Raw genomic sequence first — 23324 nt, forward strand, 5'->3', positions numbered from 1 at the left:
GCTCTGTTTGTGAGGAAATGTCTGATGTGGCCATCGGCGAATACTTACAGAGCGTAACGAGAACATTTTGAGCGAAAAAGAGACAAAACAAACAAAACTCCTGCCCCACTAATACAACCTGGGGAACAAAAAAATGATTTAAAAAGTTAAAAATACGTGACTCATGTTGCACATTTTTACAGCTATTATTGTCCCAATTCAAAAATCAAATCACTAATTAATCATAAGCCTTTTTTTAAGGATTTATTCGAGGATGTTTCGCTTGAATGGCAGCTTTAATTAATCAGATCAAATTAATTACTGGCGACTGTGAAGTAATCAGTTTCTTTGTCTTTTAAAACGATGCTAATTCCTCATTGCTCCAAGGCTAAACAGGTTTAAACGCTGACCTTTGACCCCTTGAGAAACTTTTGTCCTTTTTCCCTGGAGATGATTGATGCCCACAGAGGGTTGATTAAAGCTCACTGATGAGTGTGATGAGGCGTGATTAAAGCCTGTAAACACATCCAGCATCACACCTGTTGGATTTTATATTCACTTCTATCTAAATGGCTTCTTTTCTGTCTCTCGCTCCCGCTCTCTCTCTTTTTGTCTTTTTTTTTTTTTTTGATTGAGACACATCCGCTGTCACTCATGAACGCATGTGGACAAACTTCTCACACATGGCTCCTTTCTCCCCCTTTGTCCCGCTCCCTGCCCTGGGCATTCTTTTCATTGGTTACCAGTTGTCATGGTTTCAGGGAGCCCCTGCAGGCTAAAAAAAAAAAAAAAAAAGAAAAACTAGAGGGATTAAAGGCGGCCATTTTGGGGACAGCTGGACCAGGTTGGTCCCTGTTGCCCCCTGTCCCGCTCCCAGTCACTGTGCGAGGGGGGACGAGGGCCGGCATTGTGTGAGGATTAGAGCTTCCTGTGTGTCAGCTCATTACACGGGGGAGTGTAGGGGTGACGGGTGGAGCAAAAAGAGTGAGGGAGCGAAATGAAAGAGAAAATTTAAAAGAAAAAAGGAGTGAGTATGAAAGAGAGTATGACACAGAGAAGGGGAGCGAAAGGCAGGAGAGGGGGGGTATAGGGAGGGAGGTGGCAGCCTCTACAGCTGCACCCTCAATCACACTCATACAGGCTCCGATTATCCTTTTCACACACACTCACACACACATGAACAGCGCAGGGGAACTGAAACATATTAAAAGACACCGAGAGCAAAAAAAGAAAAAGAAAAGAAAAAGCAGAATCTGGAGACAGCTAGCCCAGAGTCTCAGACAAAGGACCCCACCTTCCTCCTCCTCCTCCTCCTCCAATCCAGACACACAGAGAAACTGGAACAAACAAGAGAAAACTGACCAACAGTGTGCACACAGAATAAGAGTCATGCAAGCAGAATACTTAAACAGATAGATGACTTCACAGAGACACGGGATTAAACCCAACCCAGACAAGAAAATGCCCCCCCCCCCCAACACACACACACACACACACAAAACGAAACCCACCAGACGAGCAACAAACAGGTCTCCTCTTCACATTGCCTTTTGTTTTATTTATCTTTTATACATCTCATGGGAACATATTTTTGTCTTTGCTACAAAAAAAAAGAAAAAAGGGTTTACAAAGGGGGGAGCAAAGCATACAAAAAGCTAAACTGAGCTAAAGCAGGAATGCAGTGAGTGCAGACAGTTGGTGCAGGAGCAGGACACCCTCAAGTGCTCTGAGAGAGAAGGGAGGATGAAGGAGGAGGCGGGAGGGCGGTTATAACGGACGGGGCTCATACTTGTTGCGGGTTTCACAATGCAGATAACAGCAACCATCAATACAACAACGCAAACAGGGCCCTGTGAGGGCCGGGGTAGCTTACAGTTTTAAGTACGGGACTCACACAGTCACCGGCAGCATTACGACCAAACAGCATCACGGATTCAATCATTTCAGCAGGTTTTTCGGCAGCACAAGGCAAAGTGCAGCTCACAGTGTAGCTCGGCACATGCATTCAGCAGCATCACATTAAAAAAAAAAAGGAACAAAGTAGGAAACAATAAGAAGTCTTAAAATGTAACCGCAGCTGTATTTACAAACTCTGGCCATTCCTAATCTGGCCTGTTTTGGTATTGACTTCATTTTGTAAAATTCTGGACACTCTTCTTTTTAAAAAAAACAAACAAAAAAACCACAAAAATCAGCTATCATAGAGTCTGTGCTGAACAAGCACCACGATAACAAAAAAAGAACAAGTAGTTCAGCTCATGGTAATGCTGTGAAGTGTGTAAATAAGGCCTCACCGTGGTCTCCAAAATAGAAAAATACATAGCTAAAACACTACATTCACAAAATCACTGGAATCATACTACAGTATAAACTACAGCAGACCTATCTGCCTAACAAAAAGGTAAATATGAATTTGAATTATTATTACGCTAGGAAACAAATCTCGTTCTATTAAGTAAAAGAAAAATACATTCCCTTGTCAGGACCCTTAAAAACTGACATTCAACAGCACTAACTTTCTACGCGGTGGTGTCCATAGCCTCATCTGCCGCGTCACAGCCGACGCTGTTCGGCAGAGGATCTGTGCTGTCGCCTTTCTCGGGGGATTTAAGCAATCCCTGCTTTTCATCCTGCTGTGCGGCGTTTTTACGATCCTCCGCAAAGTCATTGTCATTGGTTTGAGCCTTGGAGGGGGTACTGGTCAGCACGCCGGGGTGGGTCTTCATATGACCCTGTTGACAGGACACAATGATATTTATTTACAGATACAAAATCTCAAATTAAAAACTTTTACATCACACTATCTATTATCTCTTCTCTCACCTTAAGTCCGCTCCGGCTAGCGTAAGCCTTTCCACAGTGGGAGCAGCTGTAGGGTTTCTCTGGGCGATGAGGCTGTGTGTGTGGTGTTGGTGCTGGTGTTGGTGCTGATGCTGCTGGGACCGAGGGCTCAGCATCCGCAGAAGGCTTTTCTGGAGTGTCCTTCTCCAGCTCTGTGTCCAACCCAGACAAAGACTCTCTGAGTGTTTCACTTTTCCCTTTACTGTGGGCAGCATCTCGTTCCTGTGACTCATGTGGTGCACTGCCACAGGCCTCATCTGCTTCTGGGATAGCTGTGGGGCTGACGGGAGGGGGGAGTGAAGGTACGGGATTTGCAGTGGGGTTACTATCAGGAGTTATTGTGGGTTTATCTGTCGAGGACTCTTCATCATGATTAACGCCTCTGTGTGGCAGATCATTTTCTGCACCAGGCTTTGAAATGCAGAGAGAAAGGGGGACGTCGTCACCCTCTGAATCTCCATTTGCCAAAGCTGGGGGTGCTTTGAAAGGGCTGCCCAGGTCAGTGTGGGTCTCCTCCTCAGAGGACATGGAGCCATTCACCAGGCTACTGTCAGCTGGGATGCTGTCCTCTGGCCCTGCTGAAGTGAGGTTATGGGTCAGAGGTGGGCTAACACTGGACGTGGAGCGCTCTGATTCCTCTGTCTTCACAGATGTGGTGTCATTAGCTGCAGATTGCTTAAAAGTGGACCCTGAGCTTAGAGCATCAATTTGAGACTTGGTGCCTGTTGTTAAGGCCAAAGGAAGGAGCTGTGTTTTAGATTGGGAGCTAATGGAGTCATTCTCACCATCATCAAAGACGCCACTGTCCATTTCTGCAGCATCTTCGGGGGGAACATCTTCATCGGGCGGAATCTGTCCTCCGAGGTGCAAGCGGATGTGGTGCTGAAGAACCAGGGCATTGGTGAACTTGCGTGGGCACAGCGGGCAGGAGTTCAGGGCACGGCTATTGGGTGGCCTCGCACGGTGAGTGGCCAGGTGGGCCCTAAGGCTGCCCTTTGTTGAGAAGGAACGACCACAAAGCTTACAAGGGAACGGGCGCTCTCCCAAATGTGTGGCCTGGTGCAAGCGAAGAGCTCTGGGGCAGCTAAGAACACGCAAACACACACCACACTGATTAGCAGCCTGGACGGCGGGGAGAGATGGGGTAGTTCTAGTAGCGCCCGAACCCTGGCTTGTCTCTGATCCTGCAGCATTAGCACTAGGACTCAGTCCAAGAGCCGCCAACATTTCCCTGCGGTAGGCACTGGAGGTGGTGGTCAGGTCGTGGCCATGGGTGTCTCCGTTGGCTTCAGTAGTGGTGTGTGAGGAGGTGGAGGGCGAAGAGGCAGAAGAAGAGGAGGAGACACCTGGGTGAGGCTGCTTTTCAAGCTTCTGTACCAGCCGCTGCAACTTGGATGTATCAGAGGTAGAGGTAGTGGGAGAGGATGAGGAGGGGGAGGAGGCAGATGGTTTGGGGAAAGGTGGGAAAGGGAAAGGTAGCTGATGAGGCGAAGTGAGGTGGGAGGTGGATGGGTGTCCCGGTGGTCGGAGAAGCGCGAGGTGGTGAGGGGAGGTACCTCCAGGGAAGAGAATCTTAGGCAGGTGAGCCAGCTGGGAGTACGGCGAGGCTGAATGGAGGCTCGAGTGAGGAGGAGTGTTTTCGTCAAAGCGCTGCTGCTTTGCTCCTTTAAACTGGCTGCCCACAGAGGACGAAGATGACGAAGAGGAAGACGGGAGCACACTGCTGGATGCGCTTGCAGCGGCTGCCGCTGAAGCTCTGTTCAGCTGTAGCAGCGAATGAGCTGTGGACAGCAGAGCCATGTCCACAGAGGGGGGCAGAGGTAGGGAGGAAGGCGAGGCCCGAGCCGAGCCACTGGACAGGAATCCTAAAGCCATGCTCTCTGTGATGCCGGGAACGCTTCCTTTCACCGCGTTAAATGTTTCATCATCATCAGCTCGCCGTTTGCGCCTCCTCTGGATGCTCCCTGTGGCCGATCCGCCCTGCGTTTGCTCTGACAGCGCTGGAGGCAGCAGGGAGAGCGACAGCTCTGGGTTCTGCTCTCTGTGTCGCAGGAAATGAGCTTTAAGGTTCCCCCTGGTTGTAAAACGGCTCAGGCAGACTGGACACTGGTAGGGCCTTTCCCCTGTGTGGGACCTCAGGTGGATCTGCAGGGACGAGTCGCTGCTCAGCACCTTCCCACAAAAGCGGCAGATGTGCTGAGGGCGTCCTGATGAGGAGGCAGAGGTAAGAGAGGAGCTGGACTGGAGGTCCTGGGGATGGCTGGTGGGAGGAAGTGAAGGAGTTGGGAAGCTGACGCCATTACTGTGAGCGAATGAAGAGGTGTTAGACGATTTTTCATGGAGGTAGCGCGGTGGCAGGCCCAGCGACAGGGACAAGGGGTGTAGGGAGGCAACAGAGGAGCTAATAGTGGATGAAAGAGATGAGGAAGAAGAAGATAATAATGAGGACGAGGTAGAGGAAGATGCAGCTCTGCTGCTGTTGTTGTGTGAAGCGCCTGACTTGGAGACAGCCGGTTGGGGGAAGAGAGCTGATGGAAGGCCAGTCAAAAGTGACGAGGCTGTGGTGACTGGAGTGGCAGTGGAAGGATGCGTTGGGGATGAAGATGCTGCTCCGTTAGGTTTCAGGTTGCTTTCCGTTCCGCTGGCTTGTGCATTGTTGTCCTGGCCAAAGACAGCTCCTCCAAGCCTCAGAACGTGCCTGCAGATCTCTTCTGTTATCTGCATCTGGTGGATTTGGCGCTGTTGTAAAACCCTCAGCTCCTCTAAGAGCACCGCCAGTGTGGGAGGGACCTGGCTCTGTCCCTGCTCCCCTGGTGAGCTGGTGGCCTGCTGTTGACCTGGACTTGAGCTTTCACGGTGAGGTGGAACACATTGAGAAGAGGAGGAGGAAGAGGAGGTGGAGGTAGTGGTGGTGGCTGAACTTCCAGTCTGCGGGGAGGTCATGGTGGAGTGAGAGTTCCCTTGGCTGTGGGAACCAGAGGTCTGACCCAGGGGGGGAGGTGAGTGAGTTTGGGAAGACAGCGACGGGTGAGGGAAGTCCGGGGAGAGGGAGGAGTGGGTGTTGGGAAGAGATGTTGTGAAGGGGGCGATGTGGCTGGGCCAGTGGGGAGGAGGTGAGCTCTCGCTGGGTAAGGAGGGCGCGTGGAGCCCTCCAGGGGATGGGCGAGGGGCCAGAGGCGGCTGGCAGTCTTGAAGAGATGTGGGGGATGAGGAGGAGGAGGATCCTGATGAGGTCACTTCTGAGCCGAGAGATGTGGATGGTGACTTTAAGCCCAGATGGTCATCTGAGGATTTAGAAGAAAAAGAAGAATGATGAGGGGTTGTTTTTTTTTTTAAACCTGCATGTTTATTTGACAAAGCTCCGATATCAACCCAAATATACAGCTTTGTGAATTTATCTGAACTCTGTTTTTTCCTTTGCCTCCATTATTGTTTATGAATTTAGTTTTAAAAAATTCTGTGTGCATACCAAAAGATACAGTTACAACATCAAAAGAAATTCCTGCTGGAAAGTGGCCTTGAACATGCAAATAAACAAGAAACTCAACCGTCCACGAGTCTTTGTGATATCTTGTCTCAATCTGTGCTCTCCAGAGTAAAACTCCTCAAACATCTTGTGCACACACATACAAAAAAAAAAAGCTCACAGACCACCTTGCTGCTATAGCAACACATTTTAGAGGACAATGGGCATCACCAAGACAACCCATAGCCCCTCTTAACCCACTCCCTACAGCGGTTACGTCTTTCATCTCCCTATTCACCCTCCCCCGCCTTACGTCACAGTGGAGGTCAGGGGTCAGGCCAAGCTAAGGGTTCTGGGCACTGTCCACACACTCTGATTGGTCAACTAATCTGACCTCTGGCACTCAGGGGTCAAATTCTTTCAGAAATCTTGAGCACGGAGTGAGAAAGAGTAAAAAAGAAAAAGAAATGAGGGGGAGGGTAACAACAATGGAGAGACAAACTAACTACTCCCTCCTGGAGAGACAGTGATGGAATGAAAGACTGTACCTCAAGCGAAACTCCTTCCCTGCAAACCTGCAAGCAGATAAGCCTCAAACTAAAACTTCCACTATTAATTGTGAGAGTTTGCCCCAGGGGAGCTGGTGCATGCATCAGAAGCTATATCCCACTAATAATGTGACAAAAACCTCCATATTCTCTGAAATGTTTTCAATCCCCCCGCCTGTGTTAGGAGTATACAGTCAATAGGGCTAAAGGGTGAGAAAGAAGGAGCAAAGAAAGGGGAGGGGGGCTGTATTAAGAAAGGTGGAAAAATGAGGGGGAGAGGGGCACATAAGGAAGAAAAGCATGGATGAAGAGCAAAAGAAGATCAGAACAGAAAGGGTGGAAGATTAATCTTTACCCCCCAAAAAAACCACTGCCCCCCGCCCCCACCCTATTGCACCTTATTGTGAAGAAGTAAGAGAGTGCTCCATACTAATCAAAGCCCTCCAGCAGTCAGCGCTGAGCAGCCTGTTGGTCTCCAAGAGGATGAACAGCACACGAAAATGGCCACAGATGTATGTTAGTTAATCCTACCCACAAGAGCAAGTTTATTGGCCCCGTCCAAAGTGCCCCAGGTCTCATTTATAAGTGGGATCTATTGCACTAAACTAGTAAGCAGAATTGTGAGGTGAGACTTTTTTTCAGTCAGTTAAATCAGGTGCATTTGTCGGAATGCAAATGCAAACATGAACTTGCAAAAGTTCGAGAAAAGAAATCAAAGAAAACCCGCTCATGACTTAAATGCTAACTTTTGCGTTGGTAAATGAATTTAAAGATTTAAGTTCTTATAGTGAATTTCACAAGCAGCCAGTAGCCTGTGAGCAATGTTGTTTATAACAATCTTATGCCGCTTTGATTTAACAAAAAGAAAGAAAGAAACACAAAAATCCAAAAATAAAAAGCGCACGAACACTCGTAAACATGTTTTCTCACCGTGCGACTGCAGCCTCGGGCCCCCTGGATCCGCGTTAACGAGATGCTGGGGTCTCTTCTGTTTCCGGCGTGACATGATTCACGGCGAGTCAGACGGAGAGGGGGGCATCCGTCGGTTCAATGGCAGTTTTTTTTTCTTGCGCACTTGGACGAGCTTCCGAGAGCATCCAAATTTAAGAAGCTGCAAGTCCTTGGCTTTAAAAAAGAAAAAAGAAGAAGAAGAAGAAGAAGAAGAAGAAGAAGAAGAAGAAGAAGAAGAAGAAGAAGAAAGGGGGAGTTTTGAAAGAGCGGGTCTTTCATGGAACAAAGTTCCAAAAAGAAAAAGTGATGTTTGGAAATCCGCCGGGCTGCACCGTGTCACATGAAGCTTGCCGTGTGTGTGGCTGTTTTCTAAAGTCTCTTCTACCCCCCCAAAAAACTTGTCCAATTTGCGCCCCTCCTCTCCCACTGCTGCCCCACTGCATGCACATACAGGGAGCGCACACACAGTCACACATACACACTATATACACACACGCACACAGAACCACTCCTTGTTCTATGATATTTGCATTTGAATGGCGTGCAACACACAGCCTCCCCGGTTCTCCTTTTCTCTCTATCTCGCCCCCCCCCCCCAGCTTTATTTTTCTTAACACTCTCACGCTGCAGCCATAAACTTTCAATAAAAAACCGACAATGGCGTCAAAGCCCGTTGGATGTCTAAAAAACAAATTAAAACGGGCGTAAGATGTAGCCTTTTTGTTCGAGATAAATGTTTCAATCATTATAGCAAGAGAGTGAGTGCGAGAGAGAGAGAGAGAGAGAGAGAGACGATGATGGCTCTGATTAAGATGCAGTAACACGCGTAAAACTAATCCAACAGGTAACTTAGCAATCAGGTGCCATGCCTCGATCATCCTGTGCGCTCTGCACCTATACTTTGATCCTAGTCATAATAATGAAGTCAAGCTGGCAGGTGGTTTCCGTCAGCGTGAGTCAAAAATCTGCCTTCCCAGCATTGAGCTGAGAAGGCGAGATGTAGCCTTTGATTTCCTCGGGGCCAATTATCAACAACAGTGCAGCGAGCGGCTAATGTTTGCAAGTGGGGCCACACATCCATTCCACATGCATGCATGTAATTCGTGTGTGTTATCACCGAGCGCATAATACCCACCCCCAGCACCACCACCACCCAAAAAAAGCATCTTACACTGGAGCTCTATTTAAAAGGCAGAGAATAGATGGGAATCTTTGACAATGGCGTGCTGGACACAGTTGAGTGAGCATCTCCCCTCTCTCACTATGAACCCCCGGACCCGCTGCTGCACAACACAATGCCCCTCTTTCACCCCCTGCCTTTACTCCTGTACCACGTGGAGAAATGGATAAAAGCAGGAGAGGGGGAGAAAAAAAGTGGTGGCGGAGGAGGAAGGGGGCCATATTTAAGTAGGTGTCTCACATAAAGCATATAGACTGGCCGCTCAGAGGCTGTGTAGGGAAAATGGGCAGTATTTGATTTTGAGGAAATGCCTGCCATTCAGAGTTTAACAGTTTAAGCTCACAATGATGGACTTTAGTCAAGCTTTTTCACGTCACTTTGAAATACGGCACTATTTCGAAAAGAAAGAAAAAGAAAGAAAGAAAGAAAAGTTAGGACACTATAACATGTAAAACCATTATTATTATTATTATTATTATTATTATTATTATTATTATTATTATTATTATTATTATTATTATTATGCTGAAACAAGCATGGTCCTTCCTGAAATCCAGGATAGCAACAGATGGCACATAATATATCATCTCTGGCATTAATGGTTCCCTCACTGATATCCAGATCACATTCTCATTCTCATTGTTGTTGTTGTTTTATTTATGTCCCTTTTGTAAGGAAGCCTGGAAGCATAAATACTTGTGCCAGCAAAAGCAGCTACAAAAAAAAAACATGAATTCAAAAAGACAACATATACGTTTTTGCCAATATATGTGCTATGTGGCTTCATAACGTTAGACAGTGAAGTACAGTAACTGAAATATTATATTTATTTCCATTACTGCTTTATTACATAGAGACACCTGCAAGACGGTATAATACATAATATGTATTATGTGTGTGGAATCTTATGCCTGACAGGTGTGCTCACCTGTCTCAGAAAGAAGAGTTTTTCTACAGTTTTTTGTACAGTTTTACAGAGAATGGCAGGAATGAGGTAGGAATTCTTTGAAGTGTTCTTTACGGCAGGCGGATTGAGCAAGTCTGAGAGAGAATGAGTTTTGCTAGCTCACTACTGTGGAGTGGAGTGGGTGAGATGGGTTTGCCACTATGGAGAGCAGTTTATTCAGTGACCACCTGTTGCCAACGATGGTTCCTGCCTTCTGAATCAGTTTGTATATCCTGCTGCCATCTCTGGGACTGATGCTGCCTTCCAAGCACACAACAGCAAAGTAGATGGCACTTCCAACATTCTTGCTGCACACAATTTGAATCCGGAAAGTAGAGTGGGGTCATCCTCTTCTTCTGCAAATTCAGAATTGAACTTACTGTAGCTTAGTGTGGTAGCTACCAGTGGTCATGTAGGCCTAATTTTTATTTATTTTGTTGTTTATTTTTCCACACCACAGTTTGTAGGGCTTCACTGGATTTATGTTATAATAATAATAATAATAATAATAATAATAATAATAATAATAATAATAATAACACAAATCTTGCTTGAGATTTACATTAAAAGTTTGGCCCTAACTTTGTGAGTTATTCTAAAGGTTTTGCCATCGTGATTGGTAGAGCTTGAGCTGTATCAGCCAATCAGATTTCAGCAGTGATGTCACTTGCGGGGTCATCTTCAGAGTAAAGAGTTAACGGTAGGTTTTGGTCTTTGAAATTAGCCATTTTACCAGTGTTTTAGGGTTGTGTTAAGGTCCGTGTGTATAATGTCGAAAGTATATATTTTTTAATAGTCTGCTAAAGGAAAAAAAAGGTTGAAATGACACTTTAACGAGCTTGTTATTAGCAAGTGCAGAGTGCCTCAGGCTTTCACTAGCTAACCTTCTAGTGCTAGCATCTAATGTCGATAATGCTGCTCAATTTTGGGTAGCGGAGCTTTTACGTTTTATACAACAAAACTGTATTTTAACAGTTTTATTTTTTCATAAATATATATTATAAGCCACTACAAATTAAATAAAAAAGGGTTTCAGTGTTTACAAATAATAACCTTTGCTTTATTCCATTGTAAAAAGTACATTTATCCAACGTGGGATCTATAGAGTTATTTTAGCCCCCATACAGTTACTGTAGCTTAGCTTTTGATGAACATTTTGTAGGTACATGAAATATGTACCTACAAAAAACTTGATAAAAACAATTTGTGGGAATATGTGAACAAAATTATTTAAACATGTAATAAATAAGCTCCTATAAATTACCAAAATGTTGTAGGTTAAGGCCAGCTGCAGCTGTATTAATAAAAACTATTGTCCACCTTGTTTTTAATACAAAGGTTTCAGATTAAAGTAAAATGTAGACCTCTAAAATAATGTCTGATTGTGATTAAAATAGTTCAAACAAAGACCAAATTACTCCTGCATCGCATTGGGCCTTGTGTTATGGAAATTTGATTGTTAGTCTTTGGACATCATGTTTTTGCTTTGTAGTTTTTTTCTCTGAATGACTTTTTACTGTCCTTTACAAAGGCATGTCCATCTGCGATGACACCCTCCTGTGTAATTTCCCAAAGTGTCGCGCTAAGCTGAGCGCCTTCGCTTGGGTCACAGCGTGCTCACATGTTTTCTGTGATCAGCACGGATCTGAGAAGTTCAGCTGTTCTCCAGTCATCTGCCCTGCATGCTCGTCTGCACTGTCTGGAAAGCTGGACATTGTGAGGATGGAGCTGTCGCCCTCTGAGGAGTATAAAGCGATGGTGCTGACAGGTCTGCGACCAGACATAGTGCTGGACATCAGTTCCCGTGCTCTGGCCTTCTGGAGCTATCAGGTCAAGTATCTCCATGTGAACAATCAATACAAAAGCAGACAAGTGTGAGAGAAGCTCCCACATCATCCCAGAAAAATCTAATTTTTTATTCGTAAAGTAGCATTAGCATATGTAATGATGCCATGCCCATCTGATCAAAACAAGTTACAGAATGTAAGTTGTCTCTTTTTATCTACGCTTGAAACCAGGATAATTTTCTAGCTGTGATCCCTCCCCTTTTTTAATTATTTTTTAACTCATGCTAAATGCTAAATTTGAGATTCTGTTTATTTAAAGAATTAAAATGATGAAAAAGGTGAGTTGGTAAACAATCAGCTGATTCCGAGGTGCTCAGCTGGCCGTGTACTTCCTCGTATATAAACCCTGACGGTCCGTTTATGTTAGTCAGATCTTGTGTAGCGTGTAAGTGTTGGTGTGTGCAGGTGCATCAAGAGCGTATCTATCAAGAGTACAGTCTGTCACGGGCCGAATCACAGCTGAAGCAGATGGAGAAGGTGCTTACTCAGCAGAACCAGAGCAGAGAACTGGAGCTTACCGCCTTGAAAGGAGAAATCGCCTCCCTGAAGAAAGTAAATGACACAACTCTCATCACCACACAAGACATTAATACACTAAACTTGTAACCTGGTGTAAAATAGCTTCAAAGGCTAAGATGTAAAATTACAAGGAGCACGTGGTCGTCTTAACTGTGAATCTTGAAGACATACATAGAGTAAAACTAGATTTCTCTGTATCCTGATGGCCAGATGATGGACGAGTACAAGAGGAATTACAGCGAGGTGTCTGAGAAGCTGATGCAGAGAAACCGGCAGTACCAGAAACTACAGGGGCTGTACGACTCTCTGAGGATGCGTAGCATGGTGGTGGGTGCTGGAGAAAGACATACAGAGCAACAAATGGGACATCAAGACTACAACGCTGATAATAATGCCGGTAATGTCAGCACATTGTTGTTCATTTGTAGTTTTTAAAGGTGCATTGTTGGACAGAGATGAAGGCTTGGCAACTAGTTTATGATAATGGACACAGACATGACTAGTTATTTTCACTTTTAAAGGTCAAACCATAATATTGTTTTCAAATATGAACAGCAGCATTTATACTTAATCACAAATGACAGAATTTTAGCCCCCCTATCAGTATTAACCAAGGGCAGGGAATTTTTAACACAGCTTTTCCAACCGTGCTAGTTTTATTAAGTCTCGCACACGTGTCCTGAGCTGTCCCAGCCCATTCTTCTTTGGTACATCTCAAAAACCTCTCCAGATTTGCTGGTCTTCTGGCATGAACCTTGGTCTTATGCTTTGCGCAGGCAAGTCAGTGACGTTCACTTTGGTTATCTGGGGGTCGTTCTTGACCAGGAGCAAACTATGTTTTGGGTCGTTGTCGTGTTGTAAGACAAATCGGCGATACAGATCCAGTTTTGCTGCTGATTGCTTCAGGTTTTCTTTCAGAATCGTCACGTGTCCTTTCTTCATGATTCCTACCACATTGATGAGATTCCCAGTTCCGGACGTACTAAAGCGTGCATAAAGCATAATGCTTCCTAAACCGTATTTCATTGTGTAGACCGTGTTCTTTGGGTTATATGCCTCTCCCTGCTTTCTCCAAACATAAGCAGCATCTCTGTGGCTAAAGAAAGTGCCTCCAGTCTCCATAATTATTCTCCAGGTTGTCCTCACTTCATTCTGTCTTGAAAGTGTCTCTTCTGCAAAAATTCAGTTTTTCTTGGTCTGCAACCTTGCAGTCCGTTCCTGTGCAGGCACTAAACTAAACTAACAAATTCAATTTCCAGACTTAGCAAAGTCATTCCCTTTTGTCTTCAGAGTTGTTCTGAGGTCTTTAGCCACATCTCGTACCAGTTTTCTTTCCAGAGACTTATATTAAACATTTTGTTTCCTATCTCTGCCAGGCTTGCTCTGTGTGGCTCTCTTTGAATTTCTTGATGTGTTTCTCACTCTGGTTCGGAAACACTGCAGTAGCTTTGTATATCCATCTCCAAACCCTTGCTGAAGTGTTAAACTGTGTGTAAATTGGAAGATAACCCTCAGTTTTAACTTGATTTTACAGACTTTGACCATAACAAGTTAAAACACATCATTGCACAGTAGTGGTCTGTGCAATCAAAGGTCAGTTTTTCACGAGGCTAATAATATATGATACAATACATAACTTCTGTTAATAATAATTGTAACTACAGGGGTCCAACAAAGAATGGCCACGCATCATACTGATGTCTTCGGAAATTTATTTCTCTCTCTCTCTCACTCTTATTGTCTTCAGACACCGTGAAAACTGAAGAAACACAAAGTTTACAACATAAATGTTTTGAGCTTATCAGTCTCTCATATCAGTGTCCATAAACAGTCTTGTGCAAGCAGAACAGAAAAATGCACAATAATGGATATCACAAAAATGTCCTCTCATTACCAGTGTAGAACACGTATGCAACATTATACAAACAATATACATGAAACCATACCGTGTGCGCCTCTTGGACCACATGCAGAATAACATTAACGCTGAGGCTGTAGATGCATCTGTAGCCATGTATCCATGCTAGCTACACAATGCCATGGTTGTGCTCTCAACCAAACTCTGGTCATGTGACAATTACAAACTTTGCCTCATACAAACTTTACAGCACTTTACATATTTAACAAACCCATATTTTGTAATCACATATTTTTTAAATTAATGTTACACTTTTATCATCTTATCTTGTAAATAAATGAACTAAATTAAGCATGAATCTATCACAGAAACATGAAATAACCAACATTATTTTAACTGTCTCAGGGACAGTTACAATAATGATATAATAATATATATAATATATGCCTTTTAAAAGTGTTACCTAACAACATTTACTAATGATGCCTAAATGTTAAAGGCATTATTAGTAAATGTTGTTAGGTAAGAAGCAGTAAGTTTTTGTTGTTGGCTGAGTACACAAACAATGTGAAGATGTCATTATGGCCTCTATTACCTGCACTTAACTAAAGCTGTTTGCTTTTTGGCAGAAAAACTACTAAAGTCCATAGTAAAATATCACTTATGTTCAGAAAACAAAGATAAATAAGGACTCTGCTTTCATAAAATCAGCTTTCACATTGTGCTCACGTTGATGAATGAGAAGAGGAAGGAATCAGGGTAAAAGAATAATGCTTAATGGCAACGAAAGAAGACAGGGCTTTTATCAAAAAGACTTTGTCATCAGGAAAGAACAGCAGGAGTAATGAGCTGAATGTCTATGTAAGGGAATTTTTAGTGAGAATAACAATGAAAGACATCCATCAACCTCCTGTGTGTCACTCAGGGGTGGCTCGGCATGCGACTCCTCAGAGGAGCCCTCCGTTCCTGTCCCTCGGCCCTGAAGGGGACAGTCGATTCTTGTCCGCCCTGGAGGCTGATGGAGGAAAGACCTTCTTCCAGTTCAGCTCCCCTGGCAGGGATAAATGCCGGCCCTTCATCAGGAGGCACTGAGAGCAGCAGTCTGCAGTTATCCATGTTACTCTCCTCTGTTCTGCTGTACTCACTTTAGCAGGAGACGTTTGCTCTTATTTTGTGCACTGTTTATTTCCTGTTCAAACCATAAATATGTATTTAACAGTATTAACAAATATGGGATTTCATTTTATATTTTGTTACATGTTATTCCTAAGTAAATAATAAAAATCTCAAGCATATTTTCACAGAGTTATGTCTTACACCTAACACTTATCTGTTGCTTAACAAAAAGCTTTCAGGTGCAATCACTTTTTCCTCATTTCTGTATTTAAATATAGGATTATAAAGTAATGAAGAGTTGTAAAGCTTTAAAAGAGAAAGTACAAATGGATCATTTCACATTTCTGTGTCATCAGATTCACATAATGAATATTGATGATTTGCAATAATCATTAAGAAACAGTATAGGTGGCCAGTCGGAGGATTTATTAGAGAAAGAGGCACAACACCACTGGATCCTCAAAGTTTCATAACATCAGAGATGAGGGAGAAGAAAAACTTTAGGGGAAGAGATTTTTAAAACTTTATTTTGGAACAAAGATTTTATGGGATTTTTCAGGTTTATCAGATTCTGCTGTTTTCCACTACATGCAGCATGACCATTTAAATGTATCTATTAATTTACATAATGCTACAAAAGATTTGCTTCTGGAAACACTTCATGCAGTGCTGTGGAAATTTAATAGCAATAATCTGAAGTAATCATTTCCTGTATGACTTTATCAGCCTTTCCTGTTGTAGTAGAGGAATTTTGGCCCACTCTTCTTTATAGCCATGCTTCAGTTCATTGAGGTCTGGACTTTGACTGGGTCACTGCATAATCGTGTAGTCCTGTAGAAAACCTTCATTTTCACATCACTGTATGCATCCTGTTATACAAAGCAGGAAGCCTTAAACCTGAGCTGTGATCAGTTCTTTATTGGGATCCAAGATGTGATGTGAATGAGTTTTTCACTGCAAAACCAAAGCAGTGCAAGCCAGGCCATAAAAACTGGTTTGTGGAAACATGAGTTACAGTGGATAGACAGCATGCTGAAAGTTGATCATCAGGCCATGTCACAACTTTAAATTTAAAAAAAAAAAAAAGTTAAAAATCATAATGACAGCTGAATTTAATTCAGTTGCATCAGTTTCACCAAGGGCTTTGTTACATTACTACTTTTAACAAAAAAAAAAAAAAAAGTACTACTTATGGGACAACTCAAAATGTCTTGTTTTTGAGAACTTTAGTTTTAACATACAAGAAAAAAAATACACTTAAACATACATATTTTTTCTCTCTCCCTTTTTTTTTTTTTTTATTTTTTTATTTTTTAAACTGAGGTCACAACTGTCACGTCACAGGTTCTTTCCTTTACAGATAACCCACGTTCGGCCCCACACCCACAGAGTATAAAAAAGGTTTATAAATACAAAGAAATGTAACACGGTGTCCTATTTACAGATCTGCATAAAACTGCTACAAATGCTTCAAAATCCAGCAAAGAGAGAAAACGAGAAAGCTTGGTCCTTGGGCTTTCAGTCTGCTTCACTCGCTCTGAGGCTTGTAGCTGACGGAGGCAGCGATCTGACTTTTAACGTTTTGCTTCTTGCCGTTGACGATGAGCAGCAGAGGAGAGTCCACTCGTATACTTCTAAAATCAAGTGACTGGTAGAGAGGACAGGAGAAGGTCACATACTCAGTCAGACATTATTGCGTTGATTGTAAACAGCATTCATTAATGCAACACTTACCTTATCTTTATGGGTTATACTGTGTCGTTTAACTTGAGGTTCAGGAATGACTACAGAATCTCCTATTAGGACGCCCCAGCTATCTGCTGTGTTGTAAACCATCACCACTATACAAGTCTCCTCACTGTCCACCATGCCAAACGTACTGGAGGAAAAATAAAAAAGAAGATTGTAAGATTTTACATTACTTCACTTTTACAGCCAGAGTCAAGCTGCACGTGCATTAAAGGACCATTACTGTTAAATAAGATTCTCTTACAAGGCCATGCGACCCTCAGAGGCCAGGCTGAACACCACCTTCCCCAGAGCGGCCACCCCAGCATTGTGGCCATGTGTCAGGGAGGAAAGTGTCCGGGGTTCCAGGCTGCCCACACGGCCTGCCGGGGAGCGAAACTGAGGAGACGAGCAGGGGCCCAAAGCAGACGTGTTGAGGTTCGACAGCATCGTCCGTAACCGGCGGGCTTTCACCTTCCCCTGAACACACAAGGCAGACTGAAGCTTAAGGGAAAAACTAGAGTCAAATGTGCTCTTTGCTGCCATCATGTGGTAAAAAACTGACTTGTATGTCACTCTGATAAGCATTTATAACAGTGGAAGCAAACAGGCTCAAAGGTCATGTGCTACTCATACACATAACTACGACTAACAATAAAGACAACGTGTGTAATACAAAGATGACATTAAAGAAATTATGTGATCTTAAAATACTTGAATTACGTTTAACCACTTCAGTTAACTCTACTCTTCTTTTCTTTTTTTAAATCCATACTTGACTCAATGACATGATTTCTGTAGCCATTATTTTGTGTCAGGAGTAGAGAGCTACATCATTTAGATTACCCTTTTACTCTAGACAGATATCGCTTTGCTGCCACTGATTACATGTCAATCATTAACATTTTGGAGTATTACCGAGTATTTTACAGCATCAGCATGTCAGAGCATACTTAGTCATTGATAATATTAAATCTGGTGGTGGCTGATAAACCACCTTGGAGACTCTTAGCACGACCAAATCACAGCATGATTTTCACCGACTTCTTTTCTGTACGTTTTTGTAACAGGACATAAACAGTATGCCGGTACTTTTGTAAAGAGTCTCCTACCTTGTTCTGTAGGAGTTCGGTCACTTTCTCCAAATATTCCAGCAGCTGCTTCTCTCTCTCTGGTGGCTCCTTCCAGCCGGGGTCGAGCTCGGCGGCTCGACTGTAGCCGGCGAGCGCAGACCCGTACATCTCCTCGTACTGGAACAGTGTGGATCTGTTGAAATGCAGCTCTGGGTAACAAGAGGCAGCTCGATCCACCGTCTCCTACACAGGAGGAAAACGGGAATAAAATACAGATGCGCATGTTGATTATTTATTTACGGTATTCATTTTATTATTTATCGGTATTCCCTCTGGTGTGTATCCGTTTAAGTCTGTACTCACAGATTGTGTGTAGGCACTTAGAGCTTGTTGAGATAGCTGGGGATTCTGTCCACAAGTGAAAAACAGCGACACGTAGGCATTTCCCAGGATATCTGTAAAAACAAAGGCAGAACGACATGAATTAATGCCCCAACAGTCTTTAGCATCTCTAACAAAGAGCACAGTCTGTCTTCACTCTACTCACACCAGGACGTCCCATCCTTCACGTCCAGCTGCACGGCCTGCCGGGCCATGTCCACGCTTTCCAGCACCTGCTTGCCGTGAGCGTCGTTGTCAGCCGCGGGCAGCTGCCTCAGCACCATGGACAAGTTACGAAGAGACACTTTGTTCTTGCTCTACAGAGGTGGAAAACAAAACATACTAACATGAATGAATCCTAACAGAAAGGATAGGAGAGGTTATCTGGATTAATGCTCAGAAATAGCTTTTAAATTCACCAGATGTTGTTGCAGAATACTTCAGTGGAAGTACTGATAGGGATTGGGAAAGCAGGCATATTTCTCCCACATTGGCTGTCTGTTTTATCCAGAATTGAATTAAAAATCCTGCTCCTCACAAACAAAGTCTTGAATAATCAGGCTCTCGTCTTAAAGACCTCATAGTACAGCATCGCCCCGTTAGAGCTCTTTGCTCACAGACTGCTGGCTTACTTGTTGTTTATTAGCTTATAGTTAAGCATAGCTGGATCAGGTGACCCTGAACAATCCCTTAGTTATGCTGAAATAAGCTTAGGCTTAAACTTCCCATGATTCACTGAGCATTTCTTCTTCAATCCCTGCTTTTCACTCACAATGTGCTTATACACCACTATTGTATCAGTCAATTTTCATTATTAATCTCTGGCTCTCTTCCACTGTGTCACTTTTATCCAGTTTCCCTCCCCTCATCCCCCACAGGTCACAGCAGATGGCTGCTCCTGCCTCAGTCTGGACCTGCCAGGGGTTTCTTCCTGTTAAAAGGGAGTTTTTTTTCTTCCCACTGTCACTGTTAGGTATTTTAGTACCATGGTAGCATTTACTGGATATTGTTTTATAGTGACATTATACAGGAAAACTCTGTCATTCAATAAGGCCCCTTTGTTTTAGTTATTTTTCTCTTTGACCCAAGAATTGATGTGTGAGAATCACAGGCTGGTACAAGGTTGAAATACCACAGAGATCACTCCCTCAGCTACATTAGTTTCTTAATCTTTTAGACGCCTGTTGAAGGCCAAATGGTTTGTTTCAGATTTCACTAATGTAAGAACTCTTTGTTTTGTGCCTTGAAAATATGTCGCTGAGATAATCACAATTGTAGCTGAACTAATAAACTACACAAAGGATGCTTCTTCACCCATGGGCAGGAAGACGCTGCCTTATCTTGGTCTGTACTGGTTTAAACTGATAATCTGCTGTCTCATGAATTTTACCCTCTATATAAACTGTTGTACTTGTGAATAAAGTTGAGTCAATTTGGGAAGACAATCTGAAGCAGTCTCTGTTTTCTTGTTCTCCCAAGCTGCTCCCGAGCTCGTACTAACACGCTGAATGGCATGCTTGAATATTGCTTGAGAATATATTTGACTGTGTTACAGACTAAGGGACATTCTCTGCTGATAGACGTCCACGCCTCGAAGGAAGTCGATCCACGGATTAGGCCCTGGAAACAGTTTCCTTCAGTCACCAAGTGCTTGCTCAAAGGGGGAGCGTCTGACTGGGAGTTTTCTCTGTATTATTGCAGGGTCTTTAATATAAAGCGCCTTGAGTGATTTGGCACTATATAAATAAAACTGAACTGAACGACAGTTTGGCATTTTAAAAATGTGGTAGATTTGTTTTTGACAATATGGCTACATGTTTTTAGCAAACAGCATTATGTTTTTATACAGTATTAAACAGAACACAAAAGTGAAGTTATTGAATATTTTCTTTGCTTACTAAAGTATATAAAGGTCTTTTTTTGTATTACTGATTCTTGTGGTGTGAATGGACGAGTCTGAAAACTTTCCAGCTTTACCAAAGTCAACAACTACCCATCACACACGTCCAAAGAGCTGAACAGATTGTTCAGATAACTAACTATGGTTGCGATTAAAGCATCAGACCAACAACTATGGAGATAATGAGCTAATATAATATAATAATCTAACAGATCTGTCTGCCTGAGCAGAGATCAGCTGCACACAAACCAATTTGAAGTGGATTTTGTGTTTCCTGGTTTGGGTTCAATGATTAGAAATGTGGAGATTGTTTCACCAGTAACTGGAAACTTGGGTCACATCACATAAACTGAAAATGTATTAATATGTGTATAACAATTATTCATAATAAAGTTTGAATTACAAGAGATTCCTGGGATAAATTGTGGGGGAAAAAAAAAAAAATGGAGTAACCTGGTAAAAGCAGGAGTGTTTGCAGGTATGGAATGTGAGAAGACAATAAACCAAAGAGGACAAACCTTCCTTTCTCCATCATTACCTGCTGTAAGGCACCAGTGAAGCAGTTTTTGGCACCGATCAGGTCTCCTTTTTTCCAGTACTGCTCCCCTAACGTGTTCCAGCCCTCCACCAGGCCAGGCTGCAGCTTCACCGCGCGGGACAGACACTCCTCTGCTGCAGCACTGAAGTCTGGAGCCACGTTCAGACATCGTCCCTTTTGCAGCAAGAACTCGGCTTTGTGTTTAAAGGCGTCTGTTGGAAGTTGTAAACGGAGCAGTTGTGAATGAAAGCCTGCAAATTAACTCACTTTTTTTTTTTTTTTTTTTTTAATTTAAAGAGACCCTTACCTTCTTTTTCCTCCAGCTTCTTCAGCGTTTGTGCCATCTCCTCTGCTACGTCGCTGTGTTTCCGTCCTGCATCCTCCACACTGTGAGTCTCAAAATAACAATCTCTGAACTTATACAGCTCATCCACCAGCTCCTGTCGGGAGAGAAGACAAGAAACAGACATAAAAATAGATCAAAAACACATTTCTCTTAACCACATCTGCCTGTAGTACAACACTGAGACACAACAACACATCAACAAATACTGCTGAGGAGTGAAACTACCTGAGTAACTAATAATTTAACTAGTACTAACAGTTTATACTACACTTGCGAATGTTCTGTGCAAAAGTCTGTAGCCACTGCAGATTTCTTTACACCACGTTAGAAAACAGGTGTACAGCGATTTATTAAAATTAATAAACATATATGGAAATACAGTATACAAAGGCAAAAAAAAGGAGTCTTTGGGAATAGTTCTTGTGGCTTCTTTAATGACATTCAAAGCTCTTCTTTGGATGCTGGCTGCCTTTTGTTCTGTTCTCTGTGAAGATGATCCTAAACCCCTGAAGAAAAACAATGGAGCCACTGCCCATCAGACTTTTTCCACATGGATCAAAATATGACGGTATTATCAGTGTTCAGAATTTCACTAATTTTGATAAGATCGTCAACATCACTGGCTCTCATCAGTACATACTAACAATGATTTGGACCAAAAAACACTGTCATATGTAAAATTTGGGTTCATCACTCCATCAGACCTTTTGCCACTGATTTTCAGTCCAGTTGTTACGTATGTGGGCATACCGCATTTTTCCTATTTCTTAAGTACATGACTTTCAGTTACTGTTCCATCTACTATACGTCCACCACTTGTTCAGTTTCCTTATTTTTCTTAAGGACACACTGCACACCATGCATGAGATATAGCATAGTTTTACGCTAATACCTCTTTGGGAATCGCCCATTTGTGCAAAAATACCGTTTTCTGTCTGTCAAGCTGTTATCTTTCGCGTTTTCCATAGATACGACTAAAGAAGTTGGAAGAAATTATGCATTTTTGTGACAAGCTGCTGATAAAAAAAAGTCCCTAAAGATACAATTAAAAATTGGTTCTTTGTCAACATGTTTGTTATGTGTAGACATGACAGCATTTTCAGGCTTGGATGATTCACATTTCACTTTGGAGTCATTTAAACAAACAAACAAAAGCATTCCTATGAAAATGGTCAGGTATAAGATCTGGACTGGAAAGGGGTGAAAAAGGAGCCAATATCAAAAGACCTCCATAAAACCTGGAAAACTATTGCTCAAGACCACTGAAAATATTAGTACAAGACTTTTGTGCGGTATTGTGTTACTGCATGTTCACTGTTAGTTTTTTCTCGTTTTCTAGTTAACCATACTTCGCTCCTAAGTGAACGTCTGCTACACAGTACTCCCAGAGTGAAATATTGGTATTGAAATAGTTCGTTTTTGTAACATTATAAGGCACGAACCATCGAAGGGCCTGCAGAGAACAAATCAGTACAGCTGCACTCCTCATCCTTGGTGCACTAAACCAGAGGCACCCTGACAATGTGGTGACTCAGCAAGAAGCGCACAGATCAAAGCAAAGCGCGAATATCAGCCCGTTATCTGGTGGTTTAAAGCTGTGGTGTGAAACATCTGTGGCCAATCTAGCTACAGAAGGGTAAGTGTGGCACTCCTGCACCTGACATAGCAGAAAACCTTAAAGCTACTACAAAAAAATCTGTTCTTCGGCGTGACAGCTGCAGCCAGCTGTTGTTTCTGGAGACTCCAAGGAAGCAATACATGACACCGTCCTCACGGGAAGCTAGCCGGGCACAAAGGCTGGAGACAGTCGGAGCATTTGAATAAATGTGTGATTCCGCTGAGAAGAGTTACCTTCATAATCTGCAGCTCGTCTTTGTTTTCCACAGCCTCACCACTCTTCTCCTCTTCCGCCATCTTTGCGTTAGACCATGGAACAGCAGCAAAATCTGACAGCGAGCTGGAACAAAATGCGCCAAGTTACTTAATAACTATTAGATATTAGTCTATACGGTATGTCTGCTGCCACAGAAAGGTAATTACTTTAAGGAAGCATCGCGAGTGTAGTCTGTTTCAGCACAGAGGAAACGGGCTTTTAATTTCGGCGACG

The 23324-nt window shown here is 43.1% G+C and overlaps 3 protein-coding genes across 4 annotated transcripts; 1 reads left to right on the forward strand and 2 right to left on the reverse strand.

Moving 5' to 3' along the window:
• Positions 1-1522: 1522 nt before the first annotated feature.
• Positions 1523-8253, reverse strand: LOC146714810 (uncharacterized). Its single transcript, XM_085451133.1, has 3 exons — positions 7765-8253; positions 2803-6104; positions 1523-2711 (listed from the first exon to the last, which is right to left on the reverse strand). The coding sequence occupies exons 1-3, from the start codon at positions 7838-7840 to the stop codon at positions 2499-2501; spliced, it is 3591 nt and encodes a 1196-aa protein (XP_085307259.1). The 5' UTR covers positions 7841-8253; the 3' UTR covers positions 1523-2498.
• Positions 8254-10531: 2278 nt separating this feature from the next.
• ccnb1ip1 (cyclin B1 interacting protein 1) lies at positions 10532-15430 on the forward strand. The gene is made up of 5 exons (XM_085451142.1): positions 10532-10611; positions 11443-11741; positions 12164-12310; positions 12488-12674; positions 15061-15430. The coding sequence occupies exons 2-5, from the start codon at positions 11445-11447 to the stop codon at positions 15225-15227; spliced, it is 798 nt and encodes a 265-aa protein (XP_085307268.1). The 5' UTR covers positions 10532-10611; positions 11443-11444; the 3' UTR covers positions 15228-15430.
• A 1106-nt stretch (positions 15431-16536) lies between these two features.
• Positions 16537-23324, reverse strand: ttc5 (tetratricopeptide repeat domain 5). Of its 2 annotated transcripts, XM_085451140.1 has the most exons (10): positions 23258-23324; positions 23069-23174; positions 21179-21311; positions 20872-21083; positions 18600-18750; positions 18416-18507; positions 18092-18295; positions 17245-17459; positions 16986-17130; positions 16537-16899 (listed from the first exon to the last, which is right to left on the reverse strand). In XM_085451140.1, the coding sequence occupies exons 2-10, from the start codon at positions 23129-23131 to the stop codon at positions 16780-16782; spliced, it is 1335 nt and encodes a 444-aa protein (XP_085307266.1). In that variant the 5' UTR covers positions 23132-23174; positions 23258-23324; the 3' UTR covers positions 16537-16779. The 2 variants fall into 2 exon arrangements, with proteins under 2 accessions (XP_085307266.1, XP_085307267.1); XM_085451141.1 differs by having other exon boundaries at positions 23069-23305.

Source organism: Copadichromis virginalis, linkage group LG3 (genome assembly GCF_057382275.1).
Source record: "Copadichromis virginalis isolate Kocher_CV1m ecotype Utaka linkage group LG3, C_Virginalis_male_GT1.1, whole genome shotgun sequence".
NCBI classification, from domain to species: Eukaryota; Metazoa; Chordata; class Actinopteri; order Cichliformes; family Cichlidae; genus Copadichromis; species Copadichromis virginalis.

What these genes read in the sequence shown, in the direction of transcription:
- LOC146714810 (XM_085451133.1), bottom strand. Translation starts at nt 7,840, where the DNA reads ATGTCACGCCGGAAACAGAAGAGACCCCAGCATCTCGTTAACGCGGAT. An exon ending in CCCGAGGCTGCAGTCGCACG is followed by an intron (nt 6,105 to 7,764) that starts GTGAGAAAACAT and finishes CTAAATCCTCAG; the next exon opens with ATGACCATCTGGGCTTAAAG. An exon ending in CTAGCCGGAGCGGACTTAAG is followed by an intron (nt 2,712 to 2,802) that starts GTGAGAGAAGAG and finishes TCCTGTCAACAG; the next exon opens with GGTCATATGAAGACCCACCC.
- ccnb1ip1 (XM_085451142.1), top strand. Translation starts at nt 11,445, where the DNA reads ATGTCCATCTGCGATGACACCCTCCTGTGTAATTTCCCAAAGTGTCGC. An exon ending in TGGCCTTCTGGAGCTATCAG is followed by an intron (nt 11,742 to 12,163) that starts GTCAAGTATCTC and finishes TGGTGTGTGCAG; the next exon opens with GTGCATCAAGAGCGTATCTA. An exon ending in AAATCGCCTCCCTGAAGAAA is followed by an intron (nt 12,311 to 12,487) that starts GTAAATGACACA and finishes CCTGATGGCCAG; the next exon opens with ATGATGGACGAGTACAAGAG.
- ttc5 (XM_085451140.1), bottom strand. Translation starts at nt 23,131, where the DNA reads ATGGCGGAAGAGGAGAAGAGTGGTGAGGCTGTGGAAAACAAAGACGAG. An exon ending in GAAGGATGGGACGTCCTGGT is followed by an intron (nt 18,508 to 18,599) that starts GTGAGTAGAGTG and finishes TTGTTTTTACAG; the next exon opens with ATATCCTGGGAAATGCCTAC. An exon ending in TCTGAGGGTCGCATGGCCTT is followed by an intron (nt 17,131 to 17,244) that starts GTAAGAGAATCT and finishes TTTTTCCTCCAG; the next exon opens with TACGTTTGGCATGGTGGACA.